This window comes from Monopterus albus, unplaced genomic scaffold (genome assembly GCF_001952655.1).
Source record: "Monopterus albus unplaced genomic scaffold, M_albus_1.0 scaffold61.1, whole genome shotgun sequence".
Classification (NCBI taxonomy): Eukaryota; Metazoa; Chordata; class Actinopteri; order Synbranchiformes; family Synbranchidae; genus Monopterus; species Monopterus albus.
In genome coordinates this window covers 2,273,923-2,288,889 of record NW_018127941.1, presented here as the reverse complement: position 1 = coordinate 2,288,889, position 14,967 = coordinate 2,273,923, and the positions used below count along the sequence as shown (strand labels likewise).

Genomic DNA, 14,967 nt, shown 5'->3' with positions numbered 1-14,967 from the left:
TTATAAGGCCTTTACAATATTAGCTGCTCTTTAGAGTCAGCTGGCACATACTGTACAGTAATGATACAAACCTTGCTGTGCATAAAAACACCTCTGATGTCAATCAACAACGCTTGTAGAACAGTTGCTCATGCTTATGTGCTGTAAATTGGACCATTAATCACCATATCTCTATTTTAGTCTCCATATGAGCACATTATACATGTCACTGTTGTCATACATTTTTGTGAGAGCAAAAACACTTGATTTTTACACCATCTACTGCTCATGCGAAGCCATCTCGCCTCCAGTGTTAATTGAGGTCAGGGTTCAAGGTCAATGTGGCCTTTGATGGGTGATCGCCTGGGACACCCAACAATCTAGGCCTTTGTTTACCTTTTTTTCCCTTCACTTACAATGTCAGCCCAGTTGACATGTGTGAGAACAAGGCGTTTTTGTCCGTCACAGGCCGGTTTGACATTAGCCAGAGTGATAAAGAGAATTCACACTGACTTTGATGTTGGAGCACAGCCGTGGAACTGGCATAACGCATGCAGAAAGCACTTGTGTGTAACTACAGTTAAGAGCTGAGTCTGTTATATAGAGGGGAGCAAGTTCAGACCTGTTGGAAAGTTAAAGAAAACCCTCACAGCTGTGTTATTTCTCTGGCCAGGACACAAAGAGGCCTAATTTAAATTTACACTCAATTTGCATGAAATTGCCTAGTAGACACTCTCCTGTGGATTCAGCTGAAGAACAACCTCTAGTGTTCATTTTGAATGAGAGGCACTGTTTCATTTACAGGGGTGAGACCCCACAGTACCATGGGTATATACCCTATACAGTCTGAACCAGGGCCACTTTAACAAGTTAAGACAAATCTAGATGCATTGCAACATTGGAGAGAAGTGATGAAGGAACAATATGCTGGAGCTCATGGTGATTTATTATTTTCCTCAGAATCGGTGACGTGTCTATTTATTGCCATTTTACAGTTTTGTTAAAAAAAACATAAACCAGAGCAGGGGTGTTGCTAGACATAAAGCGCTACTGGGGCACAGGGCCCTCATAACTCAAATCACACAATTATTTTTCTGTAATGTTTATTGCTCAGCCCGCTATTCCACTATCTACTGCTACAACAACTACTACTGCTAAAGGTAAAAATGTAGATATATTAATCTTTATGAAAATATTTATTTCAACATGCATAAAGAATATTATCAGTATGTTTTTATGGAGTAAAGGTCTGGCCCTGTATCACATTCTTCTGCATTTCACAATAATAAATCATTTGTCTGTCTATCAACAAATCATGAATTGAAAAAAATAATAATAACCAATTTGTCCATAAAGCCACAAAACATATAAATTCTCCAATTACTTTGAAATTGTATTGTGCAGTGATGTCTGGAGGTCCCTGCACACACATCTTCATCCACACTTTCCCTTCCTGCCTCAGGTTCACTTGTTTGTTAAATGTCTATAAAACAAACATTATTTGGATTGTGTGACAAGAGCATCAGATATGTTATAGGCTATTCATTAAACGTAGAATGAATAGTCCAATGTTAACATAGACCACTATGTGTGACGTACTACTGACTAGTCACTTTATTAGGTACACCTGTGCAATTGTATCCAATTCAATGCAACACCTCTGCCTTAACTTCTGTGTTTAGGAAGCTCAAAATGTTTGTGCTTTGGTGAAATTGTCATAAATGTATAAATTGAATTATATGTTTATTATCAGGGCCATAGTTAAGGGTAGTGTTGTACTGGACTACGTTATACTCAGAGGTGTTCCTAATAATCTGACCCTTTCATGTATATAGCTGGGGAGGACAAAAATATAGAGACTCCTCTAAATATATAGTCCAGTACAACACCAGCTTTAACTATGACCTCAATAATAAACATAGAATTGAATTTTATATTTATGACAATTTCACCAAACACAAACATTTTAAGGTTCATAAACACAGGTTAACACTTTGTTGTCCACAAAATGAAATGCAACCTCATTAAACCTCCAGTCAGGTGGAAGCTGGATGGAGCTCTGCTAGTAATTAAATGTAGAGCTGAAGCAACTAGTTGCTAGTTATGCATTCACCAAATAAAAAAATAAATTCAGGAAATTCTGGGTTTGCGTCTACGTTGTGCGCCCTACTGCACATACACATTTGTGTGGATCCGGTCACAGACGGGCAAGTGTCTAAGAAATACACTAAGAGATTTTTGAAGGAGTTTGAGGACTTTGTATAAAGGTCAATGTTACACATGACCAAAGAAGTGGAATGTCAGCCAGCAGCAGCCTAATGTCAAAAGTCTTTATTGCAGTAAATCCCGCTTTAGGTATTACTGCTATGACTTTACCAGATGATGTTACATTTAAGTTAGTGCAGCCTGAGGTATACAGTATAATGAATGGTATGTTTATTCTCATAAAAGCAAAATTAACCTGCAGTATAGTGCTGTTTAAGATCATTTTTACCAGATCTCCAATTATTCATGCAGAGAATTTTTAATACACCTAAACTATATATTTATTTCTAACCTACCTCTACCATCTAGAGAAAAGTATCTTATAATCATGTCTGTTTGTACCAAATTGTGCCACCTAAAGGCCCGGAGACACAGCTGATACTGCAGGCCAGAAAATACCATCAGCTTTGCAAAAACTCTTTGTTCCTGTGACAGAATAACAACCACTTGTGATGACAGTTTGTTTTATTGTAAGTTAAAGTCACATAAATCCTACACTGAAGTTAGGAGAACCATGCAGTGCTGGAGGAAGACCTTACTTACATAAAGGTAGAAACACTTCACTGCAAAAATACTTCATTTCAAGTAAATGTCCAGGATTAACCATGTTAAGTAAAGGTGTACAAGTACTTAACATAACATGTATCTACTGTATTAAAAGTAAAAGTAGTCGATAATGTAATACTGAATAATACTAATACTGAGTTATTACTTAATTACTTTGTTTATTATGCATTAGTGCACAAACAGCATTTTACTATTGTAGGTTATAAAGGTGGAACTCATATTTTGTATACAGCTGAATAGTTTAATTACTAGCAATGCATAATATATTATAAGATTATCATATGTTTGGTATTTTGTCTGTATAATCTTCAGTAACTACAGCTGTCAAATAAATGGAGGGGAAGAATAAAATGTTCAGTATTTCCTCTTTGAAATGTAGTTAAATGGAAAACTACACAGTTACATTAAATAGACATACCTGAAATATGTACAAACAATAAGAGTAAAAACTATATTATAACACCTTAATAATGAGAACAATTAACATCACCAGAGACTCAGAGTCATTTTCAAAGCAGTCACATTTATTTGCCTTGTTACACACATTTGCTGAGCAACCTGTTGTGCTCGCAGTTGGCTTTGATAGGATTTACGATGGGTTTTCCACAATGCTTACTAAAAATAAATACAAGATAAAGGCTTCCACAGCTCAAAAATATACATAGTTTTGAAATTAATGTAAACTTTAAAAACTTTATTTTTTTACATAAGAAACGTTTCGATAGCCTTTGTGACAAAAGTGATTGTATTTACAAGTTTGTACAAAAACATACAAAGCTGACATCTACCTATAGGATACACTGGAGAGGCTGATCTGAAATGAAATGCACTAGTACCATACGTTACGCTGTAATTCTTCCTTAGTATCGGTCCATGCTTCAGTCAAGTAAATGAGAAAATTAAAAGCACTAACATGTCCACGTTCTAGCCTTTGGCAGAAGCATCTACTCCACTCCTAAAGCAGACTGTGAATATTGTTCATGGAAAGTCAAACAGCTCCATGTAAAGGTCTATAAATATTTCCAGGTACAGCAAGAGACTAATCAAACTTCACGAACATCACTTTATCAGTGCAAAAAAAATGGAATGAAGGTTCACAGACATAACCCAATGTGTACCCTGTTACATCATTGCATTAGTGTGGAGTCTCATTAAGGCCAAAGTAAAGCTGCTATTTACCGTGTACCAATGGGGTAATATGGCTACACAATGGTTGAGTACCATCCCTGCAATAAACCCCATTTACTTAGAAAATTACTGTGAATCTGTGGGACAAAAACTGCTTCAGAATGCCAGGGTTACAACTACAACCTCTTATAGCTTATGACTGTTTATGCTGTCTTTTAATGACATTTCATTACATTAGTTGCTTTCCTATTTTTCTCTGCAACCAGTGTCTCAAATTAGATTTAAAAACCTATCTCTTATACACAAAATAAGCATCGGACTAAAATATGTCATTAAAAGTACCAGCAATTCATTGTATGCTTTCATTAAAAGATTTCACTATTAGGTTATTTATGGGTGTAAGTCAGGGAGTGTGCAGAGATGTTCTGTGTCAGTTAAAAAATAAATATGTTTAGAGTGTTGCGAATCAGAAAATATTAACATTTTTTGATCGGGATCAAACAGGACTAGCATTTGGTACAGAAAAGCAGCAAATGCCACATCACTGAATCCAGAACTCCTTTTCATCACAGAGGATAATCCGGCTCCATATTTAACCCTACATCCTCCATCAAAACTGAAAAATCTCACAAAAACACTCAACTTGTTGAGGCCCAAAGCTGCTTTGTGGCTTAGTGTCTCCTGTTGAGTGAAGTAAGGCATATTTGATCCTCCTGAACACGTTCCACTTGCCTCTTTCCACAATTCATAGACCCATCAAGTCAGCAAACTGGAAATGACCATTAGTACTTTTTTGTTTTTAAATATATGACTTCTCTTAGTCTTCTACCATTCTCCCTTATCACTGCCTCCAACGGTTTGATCACTTTTTCATCTCCCATGTTAACACCTGCTCACACCTTGTCTCCCGCGATTGTCAAGTCAATGCTGGGCTCGGACGTTGCCTGTCTCACCTCTGCTCATCTTATTGCATTGAGAATCTTAAAATGTTGCAGTAATAAGCTAGTTTTGATATTATTTACTATAAAGGACTGAATACAATATATAAAGTCATTACACCCAATGAAGCGATGTCATATTTTTATCTTCTCACACAGTATTACTCCTGTTGCTCAGATGGGGTCTTAACATAATCCCGGCTCAAGGAAGTGATCAAATTGTGTCTAACTGCATAAGTATTCATAGAATACATATGGTCTTCTACAAGGTACTGATAAAAAATGTCAAGAAAAATCTGACAGCAGAACAGTTAAGATTAAACATTAATAAACTGTATAGTGGGGCTGAAGCAAGGCAGTCTACAGGATTTTGCCTATGACTTTGGATAATGTACCATAAACTAACTAAATAATAGTTTTTTAACCACTAATCCTGTCTTTTTTCCCTGTGGAACTGAAGTAGAATAATGTTTTCCTGTAATCTCGGTTCTTAAATCATATTTTTGTACAAGTTACAGATTAAATAATCCTATTATAGTGTTTCTAATTCTAACTGTTCAGTTCATGAACATGTTTTTTGTTTAAGAAATACAGTGTGTATGAAATATTTTTAACAGACGTTTGGTTAAAGTGTTCCCAGGAAAAAAGACAACTAGAGATTTACGATGGATGTTTTTTATACCAACATGGTTTATCTCTAGTGTTCTGGATACCAAATTAGGCTCATCGGTGCTCCTGCTCTCACCACATCTCATATTTTATAGCTCATTCTGGTCCATGTGTTTTACCTGTAAACTGTTAACAAAAACAGTTTTCTACATGGAGCCCTGTGATGAGTGGTCATCATGAGGGCTTCCGTCTGAGTTCTCGCCCTCGCCCTCAGAGATGGCTTGCATGGGTGCCGAGTACAGTCTGCTGCGCATGCTGTAGCGGCTGCTGCTGGCAGGTGGGGGGATCCTGGAACGACCCTGTCTGGAAGCAGCAAACGTGGGGAAGGATTTTGGGGAGAAGCCCTCAGTATTGGCTTTAGGGTAGGCGCTGGAGAGCTGATCAGGCCCTGAATGATGCTGCTGTTCTAGCAGAGGAGAGGCAAGCTCCTCTGGGTGTCTGTCTGACTCCATTAGAGAATCTACAGGTGATTTAGGAGTGATGGGGCTCTTAAGGATCTCTGTAGCTGACATGCGGTAACTAGAGTCTGAGCGGCTGCCCTTTTTAAGTAGCAGCAGCTTGAACTCCTCGTTGGAGGTGCTGGACTTCTTTGCATTCCTGTAGATGGGCCCGGAGACTCTCTGCAGGCCTGGTGGGGTCCCAGTGGAGGAGGAGGGTGATACCAGTGAGACTGGAGAACTCACAGTGCTGCTGGGTGGTGTGTTCCCTGATGCAGCACTGAGGCGGTTCTTCACACCCAACTCAGCGGAGTCCTTTCTACCCAACACTTTCCTTTTGGACCTGAGAATGAAGACATGGCATTAAGAATTTCTGTAAACGTACACAACCCAAACACAAAGACCTATTGAATATGGAGGTATTGTAAACACTTACCTGTGTATCATAGCAAACAGGTCCTCAGTGGTGCGAGCTTTGGTGGGCGACAGAAACACACTGTCATCCTCTGGCCTTGACTCATCAGTCATTGGGGACCCCACATCATCACTGGGTGTAGAGTCTGTTAACCCAAAGCAGCCAACACTTGAATATACTGTAGAAGTGTTTTAATTTCTGATTAATTCACTGATTATTTTTGTTGTTTTATTTTGGATTGTTAAGTCTATAAAATAGTAAAAGTAAAAAAGGTCAACTTCCAGGTTCCTTTTTGTTCAAGTGACAGTACAAAACTCTAAAATAGTTAAATAATAGATATTTAAAATAATCTAGAAAAGAGAGAAAATCCCCACTATTAACCTATATACAGTATATCACAGGTCAATTAATAATAACAACTAATCACTATATTATTTCAAAGCTAGTTAGAACCACTCATAAAATGTAATACTGTATCTATGAGTTATAATTGACTATAAGAGTGATCCTTCTTCCTAAAATGGTTTCATTTGAATAGTTTAGATATGCACAGCTATCCAAGAAAAGCAACAAGGGACAGATCAGAGCAAGAGTAGTTATATATAAAAATTGATATTTTTGTTGTTAAAATATATATATTTAAAAACATTTTCCACTCCTGTCAGGCACATCGTCTCTCCGATTCAGCTTGATAAGGTCATTCAACAAAATTCTACGAAATGTACAAACTCTGTAGTCCTTTTTACTGTGGTGTGTTTATTGGATTGACAATTTTGTTGGTTGACCCCTCATATGTAACCTTGGTAATGAGTTAGAAATGGACAGAGTAGCACATGTTCTGTGGGGGGTTGTGAGCCCCTACTGTACATAAATGTCAAATATGGAGCGCCCTAGTAGTCTAATGGTTACAGCACATGCCACATAACCACAGCGTCCATGGGTGGATTACAGCAGGGGACCTTTGTGTCATGTTATAACCTGTCTCTGTTTCCTCCATGGTTCCTGTCTCTATCTATGCAATTACCTGTTAATAAAGGGAAAATGGCAACAAAAAAGTAAAAAGACACATGACATGCACCAAAGTGAAACACACACCTTTACTGAAATACTCCTCGGTCTCTGGGGGGGACTCCCCCTTGCCATTCTGAGAGGCACTTTGGGCTGAAACACCTGATGACTCACATTCCTCATCTTTCCTTCCTTCATTGCTGACTGGACTCTCTTGCAACAACTCTGACTGGCCATCAGTAGCAGGCACTTCATCAAGACTGCTGGAGCTTTCAAGTGAACTGTGCAGGAGAGATGGAGCAGAGCACGTCTGTTCTTCAGGTGGCTCAGGTCCCAGCTGATGTAAAGGCTCTGGCTGTGAGCTAGGGTCTACAGAGCAGACGGCTGTTTCTACTGATGCTTTGCATGTGTCTCCTTCATGTCTAGTGGTCCTCTCAGGGACTGACAGCTCTGACTGCAGTCTGAATCCTGTCATACTCTCTGAAAGAGCCTCTCTCTCCTGCTTGGTCCTGGTTTCACTCTGACATGCTGCTTCTCTACCTGAAAACTCTTCGTTTGAGGTAAACACTGAGTCCACAGATGTGTGATGATGATGTGAGTTGTGTAACGCTGAACTCTGAAGTTCTAATGATTTACTACTGGATAGTGGGCTTGTTGAGTTCATAGTGAGACATGTTAGTCTGGAAGTTGTTTTGTCCTCCTGACTTCCTTCAAGTTCCTTAGTGATGGGTCGGAGCTGTACTGAGCGCAGCACTGTGGGGGTGATAGACATGGAATGGGCATAGGAGACCTCTACAGGTCTGCTTGACACTGCAGCTTGTTGTTTGTTTTGGAGAAGTATTTGAATCTGATTCCTGCAAGCTGAGGCCTTGTTGCCGACATTATGAAGGGCATTTAAATCGAGGTGGGAGGGAGGGATTATTGGCAACTCCAGGTCTCTCTTCGAGGTGGCACCATTGCTGCAGGACACTGACGGAAGAGACGACTTCCTCTCTGGAACTTTGGGCTTCTTCTTGCCGATGGATGGTGACAGCGGTCCAGGAAAAAAGGTGGAAGGGAATGAGGAGGTCGGGGTTTCTGACTGACTGGAGTAGCCGCTCGATGGACTTGCAAGACCTGCTAGCTTCTCTGGAGACGTTAGCTTGAAGTCTCCCTCTACTAATGGAAGTGAGGGGGTGGTGGCTCTGGAGCCGGACTGGGATATCTGTGACTCGGAGCTTTCCTGCGACTTGATGCATTCGATAACAGTTGTGCCAGTAGCTGTACTGGAGTTTGATAAAGATCGATATGGATCGCTGGATTTTAAATCATTCAGAAGCCACAAATCTGCATAGTCTGACTGTACAACCCCTTCATCCTTAAATGAATGTGCATCAGTGGAGCTAAACGCACCTAAGTCAGGTAGCTCGGCTGAGCCTTCACACCCCCAACTGTTTTCTATATGACCCTGAGATCCAGACAAAGCCAGCTGCAATTTCCTCTCCTTGGAAGACGGTGGAAGTTGTTGCCCACATGTAATCTTTGGTTCTTTCTTGTCAGGGATGTTTCCCTCACTGCATATCTTCCTTAAGGATGAACTCCTCTTAGGTGGACACGGCTTCACCTTTGGTTTCCGTAAAGAGAGGCAACGTCTGCCGAGGGTCATGTTTAAGCCACAGTCAGAGGTGGAGGCTGCATAGTTGTAAGTGAAGCTTTTGCTACCTTTCAGACCGCAGTCAAAGTGCATAGAGGTATAGTACCCTTCAGTGTCTACAGAATAGTGTGAGACGGTGTCTGCCTTCTCTGACAGTGGCTTGTCAGAGTAGCTGCTCTCACAGGTGGCCATGCTGGTGAAGCTGGGGCAGCCCAGGCTGCTCTCAGCCTCTCTGCTTGGCTCAGGGCTGAAGTCCTGTGAGTGAGGAGGCTCTGGGTGGGGGTAACTCCACTCCCCCTCTGAGGGAGTGCTGACCCCTACTTCCTCCAATATGTCCATAGCTGTGGAGGAGAAGGAGCTGGCCCGGTAGGTCCTGAGGCCCTGGTAGTGGTCCAGCATGAAGCCGCTCTGATCATCATTGGTGTGAGTGGCAGTGTTTAGGGAGAGCTCAGAGTCACAGTGTGAGGAGCCTGTCAGCAGTGGAGAGGCCGCAGGGGGGAGTGTTTCAGACGTTTGTGAGGGGCAGGTGGAGCTACTCCCACTCCAGTTCCCACTAGAGGACTGGTGATCCTCCTTATGGTCCATCTGGCCTCCCAGTCCCCCCGCAGCTGAGACGGAGTGGACGGGGCTACTGAATGTGTCTGAACTGGATGAGATGTCACAGCTGCCCATGTCGGTCTTCCTGGGGAGCTGGGATCTGTTCCTCTCCATCCAGCTGCGCTCTGCACTCTCTGACAGCTGTTTGTACTTCAGGCCCAGTTGGTGTTCAGACACGGCCTGGTCGTCTGTGCTCTCCTCTTCATCCTTCAGAATCATCTCCCCAGGTCCAGGCAGGAAGTCCTCAGTGTCAAAGGGGGACAGCTCCTCCTCATCATCACTGTCATTATGGCCGTTGTCCATTATCCGGCTCCCATCTCGGGGCAGGCTCTGGGAGCGCAGGCGAGTGCCTACAGAGGCAGTGAACATGGTGCTGGTAGTGTCCGGCAGGGAGGAGATGTTGCCTGCAGAGCGGGAGAGGCAGAGGGAGACTCCCTGGACTCTCTGTGCCCTGATCTTTCTCCGAGATGGTGCTCCTAAAATCACAAAGTCTTCTGTCTGGCAACCCGAGTCTCTGGTGGTGAGATGGCTGGTCAGCTCGTCATTGGAGGGTGTGATATCAGGACTGGAGTGAACTATCACTGTCCGCTCTCTGGAAGCAGGAGAGTCATCTGAGTCTGGGAGAAGAGAAGAAAACAGCGATGACAAGGATCAGAAAATGCTAACACCAAACTCGGATACAACTACAGATTAAAAATGAGCACACTTTATTGTTCTTTATACAGTATAGTGTTTCTAGGTCTTAGATGTCTGTATCACCCTGCATTTGTCCCTTTTAAAAACACACACATATCTAATAGAAGCATAAAATGCCCCAAAATACCTTAAAACACAACAAAGGAACACTGACGATATGCCTCCAGTCACTAGTTGATGTCTTTCATATTTATTTAATCTATTAAATAGTTGGTCTTTCAGCATTTTTTCTACAATACATTCATGTGAGATAGATTTTATCACACAAAGGCAGAGTATTACTTTGTATAACTATTAGCAGTATTACCTTAAAAGAATAATTTAGACCCCTAACACTAAACCATTTCTGTTTGACTAACACCATACATCAGGTGAAACATTACAGTAAATAACATAAGCATTGCCTTTATAATAACAGCAGTGTGAATTCAGTTTCAGAGAGCATGTGTGTGTGTTTGTGACTGACAGGCTGAGCCAAATGAAATTACTTACCCAAATCTAGCTGCACCTGTCTGGGAATGCCAGCCACGGTTCTCCGCCTCCTCAGCTTCCTCCTCCTCTGAAGCAAAGACTGCGAGTGGACAAGCGAGCAACGCACACTAGCAGCTCTGTCAAAGCCGACCCCTGCAACAGAGACGGGACATGTGAGGAATCTTTGTTTAGTGGCGTCTGCAGTGGTTCCTTCTTTAACTCTCACGCTGTCTTGTGAAAGAACCTGTTACGTATTCTACAAAAACACCAGTCAGGAGTGGGGGACTCAAAGCCACAGTAAGACGAACTGCGAGCCTGGAGTACGAGTATGGGGATATATACTGATTAATATAAAGATGTCACATCAGGAAATGTAAAACAAAGGAGTAAAAGAGCCTTACCCAAAACATCCAAAAGAGTCAAGTGACACGAATGTTGCTGGGTTTAACTAACCTAACTGTGAAAGCTTTGTTGGTGCTTCCTTGTTGTTTTCCTGCCTCTCCCTCACCACAATTGATGACTAACGTGATAGCAGGTCAGGCTCTTGAGCACCATAGGGATCACTGGTCTTTGCTTACAATGCACATTTTTCTCCCTCAACTGTCTCTGACTGTGACGGTGTTGGCGTACAACTTGGAGCGAGTGGAACATCAGGCAGTCCTTTAAACAGTTCGGACGGAGCTAATTGGCATGCCTGTCACAGCAACTTGCCTCTTTACAATTGCACAGGCACAAAGTGTTGAGCATGAGAAAGAAAGTTAATGGGGCACAAAGCATGACTTGCACATTGAGAATGATTTTGCTAAAACATTATGCCTTTGGTAAAGATAAGTCTTTATAAGTAACTGTAGAATTTCCAAATGCCTTGCTGATATTTACATTTTTTGCAATGTGGGGAAAACAAAGTCTACTTAACAGCTGTTAGTGTTATTGGGAAGTGCTAATGGGAGGCGACAGTGGTGCGGTGGTTAGAGCAGTTGTCTCCCAACCAGAAGGTTGGAAGTTTGAATCTCGGTGCCTGCAATCCACCGAGATCTGTTGTCCCCGATGGTTAGAGCCATCGGTTGAGTTGGCGCTGCAGATGGCTGCTTCAGTTCTCTATCGGAAACAAATTCCTTGTGTGTAACACACTTGGCCAATAAAGGTGATTATCCTTATCCTAACACTTAAAACTGAATGACTGTGTGCATTCCAAGATGCATTTGACTCTCAGCTTCTCTACTGTATATCCTAACATTACATCCAACCACAGGAGCTGTGTTAAAACAACAGTTTCAAAAAGAATAGTTTGACATTTTGGGAAATAGGCTTCTTTGCTTAATTTCAGACACTTGACACCCTTCTCTTGTCTGTTAGCACAGCATGAAGCTACAAGGTTAGCTTAGCTTAGCATAAATACCAGAAACTGAGTGAAACAGCTAGCCTGGTACAGCACCTCTAAAGCTCAGTAATATACAACACATTGTATGTTCACTAAAGTGTGACATATTAGTAAAGGTATCATTTGACATGTTTGGAAACGCTTATTTGTTTTCTTGCCTTATATCTCATTTGTTTAATTCGTACACAAACAGAAATGTAAGAGGGCAAGTTGAGGTTTATGGAGAGTAATGACTTCCCCGACAACCACACCTTGCTGTTTTTACACCTTAGCTGAGGTACAAACAAAGGTAATAAATCATGTTGAGTTTCTGAGGTGCTGTTTCCCCTTGCATCCAGTCCTTATGATCAGTCTTCTCTTCTAACTTTAAGCAAGAACATGAATAAGTATATTTACCCAAACATGAAACTTTTTGTTTCAGAAAAATTAAAGGTTAAAAAGGAAGGGCTAACAAAGAAGGTTGACAGATCTAAACCACAGATCTGTCCTGTCACAATAAATAGTTTCAGACATACAGTAAAACAGTGAGTGTTATAAATTTACCAGTCACATTAATGGGGATGACACATGAGGTGATGACTTGGGAATTGCTTTTCATTCTTTCCTCTGGGGTGGGCAGTGGCAGGGCTTTAGACCAGTTAGTCTGCTTGTCCAGGGTGGAGGGGATGTTAGGGATGGGAAGCTTAGACCGGTGACCTAGAGCCACCCCATCAGTGTCGGGGTCAGAGGGTGCAGCCTGCAACAGATGGATAATTGCATGATTAGGGTGTTAAGGTTAGGCGACATTACATGAGAAATGGCACAGCAGAGTTAAAAAATGAACAAACTCAGCTTCACAGAGGGGAATGTGTAGAGTATAGAGATTACAGTCAGGAATTACACTGGTAGTGTCAAAACGTTTTTAGTTGGGAAAAGACCTGAAGGCTAGATGTAAAAATTAGTGTCTTATTAATAATCTGCAGGAAAAACTGTTAGTCTGTTTACTGTCCAAGCAGAGGGAAATCAGTACAACGTGCCCTTCGAGGAGCTGAGTTTCATGTCAAAGTGCAAAGAATCAGTTCAGTACTGTAATGGAGACAGCAGCACTCCTTAGGGAGAAAGAGAAAGGTGAGCACAGGAAACACTCAAAGAACCTTCTCACTAGGATTCATGCAGTAAGTAAACAAACAAACAAAAAAAAACAAATAAATAAATAGAAATTAAGTGCCCAAAAGAAAAATTCTGAATTTAAAACTTCTTAAAATCAGGAAGGATTCCCAACTTGCAAAAATGCCAGACCAATAAGAGCTTTGGCACAAACTGTGTTACACATGTCATGATAAACACTAATTCTGCTTTATGAAAGAAAGATGTCTCCTTCAATCACCCACTACTGCACAGGACAGAAACGAGACAGTGTCAGTAGTAAGTGACAGTGACAATTTGCAGCACATGCTCTGAGAATGTGTGGCACCTGTGTGAATCTCCTGCTTAAAACAAGTCTGTGGAAATATTTGAGAGGAAGTTCTTAACAACAGAAGTCTTATGAGCTTCAGTATCAGTCACTGCACAGTCCTGCCCTCTGAATACTCCACAACTCCACAGGCATCCTCAGACTCTCGCCCTGAAATACAGTAGCTTCCCTAGAGCTTATACCTCCTAAGTGAATTTAGTCTATTAAGTTCTTACCTTGAGATTCCTACAGAGAGACACATGTGAAACTGGGAATGATTCTCTTGGCTGAACTGGTTCCCACCTCCACAACCCGACAACCTCCCACCCCCATTTAAAACCAGCTCTTGAGCCTTTTGTGCTCTCTGCTCCCAGCAGACCAATGAGACTCTGACAAAAACCCCAGCCACAAAAGAAACCCGTTTCCGTGGAAACTTTAAAAAAAAAAAGAAATCAAAAGAAGACCATTTACAGCAGATTTTTTTGGAGAACAGAAAGGCAGTTTAAGGAGTCTCTGAGAGGAAGGATGAGCGAGACGAAAGGGTGAAAGAAAGAAACTGAAGGAAAGGGAATAAGAGTGGACACATACAGGATTAGAGAAAAAAGGAGTGCTTGCCCCTCTTCACTAGCTCCTTTCTTCCTAACAGCAGGCATCAAGCATGATATATTTGGTGAAAGGAGAAAGAGAAACATCACGCCGTCAGCTTTTTTGGGGATGGGTGCACTGTGGAAACCACAGCACAGAGGAATCATGGGTAATCACAGGCACAGGCTTTGGAGAAGTCGAGCCTATCATTAGAGAAACCCAGGCTGCTGGGCATCTGTAGCCCTCACACACACATTCCTCGCATACTGCAGCTCAGAGTCCAGCCCTTCCCGTGAACAAGTAACAGCATCTGTCTTAGCAGGTAAATGTATCATGTGACGGTGTGGGTGAACCTTTAAACTGATGCTCTTTGTTGGTTTCACGACAAACAGGTTACTCCAAGATCCTAAGTGGGTGGAGCAGATTGCTACCTCTGCCAGAGAAAAGCTGCATTCACTGGGTGTGCATTAGAGAAGATGATGTAAATTAGAAAAAGTTAAACACACAGGAAGAGGGAAGGAGTGAAAAACAGGGTTAGACGGGAACACAGGAGCCAGAGGAGAGTGAAAGAGGGACCAATACCTTTCTGCTCCAGGGAGAGAGGTGGCAACATTCGGTGGGGGAGGAGGAGCGGGTGGATTCAAACTAAATTACAGGGCAAAAACAAAGAAACAATAAAGACAACAAAACACATGACAGAAATGAACATGGAGATATTCAAGATAAGAACATGTGGATAAAACAAGACAACACAATCTAAATGTAG

The 14,967-nt window shown here is 41.7% G+C and overlaps 1 protein-coding gene across 2 annotated transcripts in view; it reads right to left on the bottom strand.

Moving 5' to 3' along the window:
* Positions 1–3,339: 3,339 nt before the first annotated feature.
* nhsa (Nance-Horan syndrome a (congenital cataracts and dental anomalies)) overlaps positions 3,340–14,967 on the bottom strand; it is a 67,663-nt gene continuing 56,035 nt past the window's right edge. The window contains exons 4-9 of one of the 2 annotated variants that reach the window (XM_020603464.1): positions 14,784–14,846; positions 12,728–12,920; positions 10,825–10,956; positions 7,494–10,253; positions 6,420–6,543; positions 3,340–6,326 (exon numbers count right to left, since the gene is read on the bottom strand). In XM_020603464.1, the coding sequence (XP_020459120.1) occupies positions 5,693–6,326; positions 6,420–6,543; positions 7,494–10,253; positions 10,825–10,956; positions 12,728–12,920; positions 14,784–14,846 (3,906 nt within the window). In that variant the 3' untranslated portion in view covers positions 3,340–5,692. The remainder of the gene's footprint in view (positions 6,327–6,419; positions 6,544–7,493; positions 10,254–10,824; positions 10,957–12,727; positions 12,921–14,783; positions 14,847–14,967) is intronic. The other variant, XM_020603466.1, reaches the window with a different exon arrangement.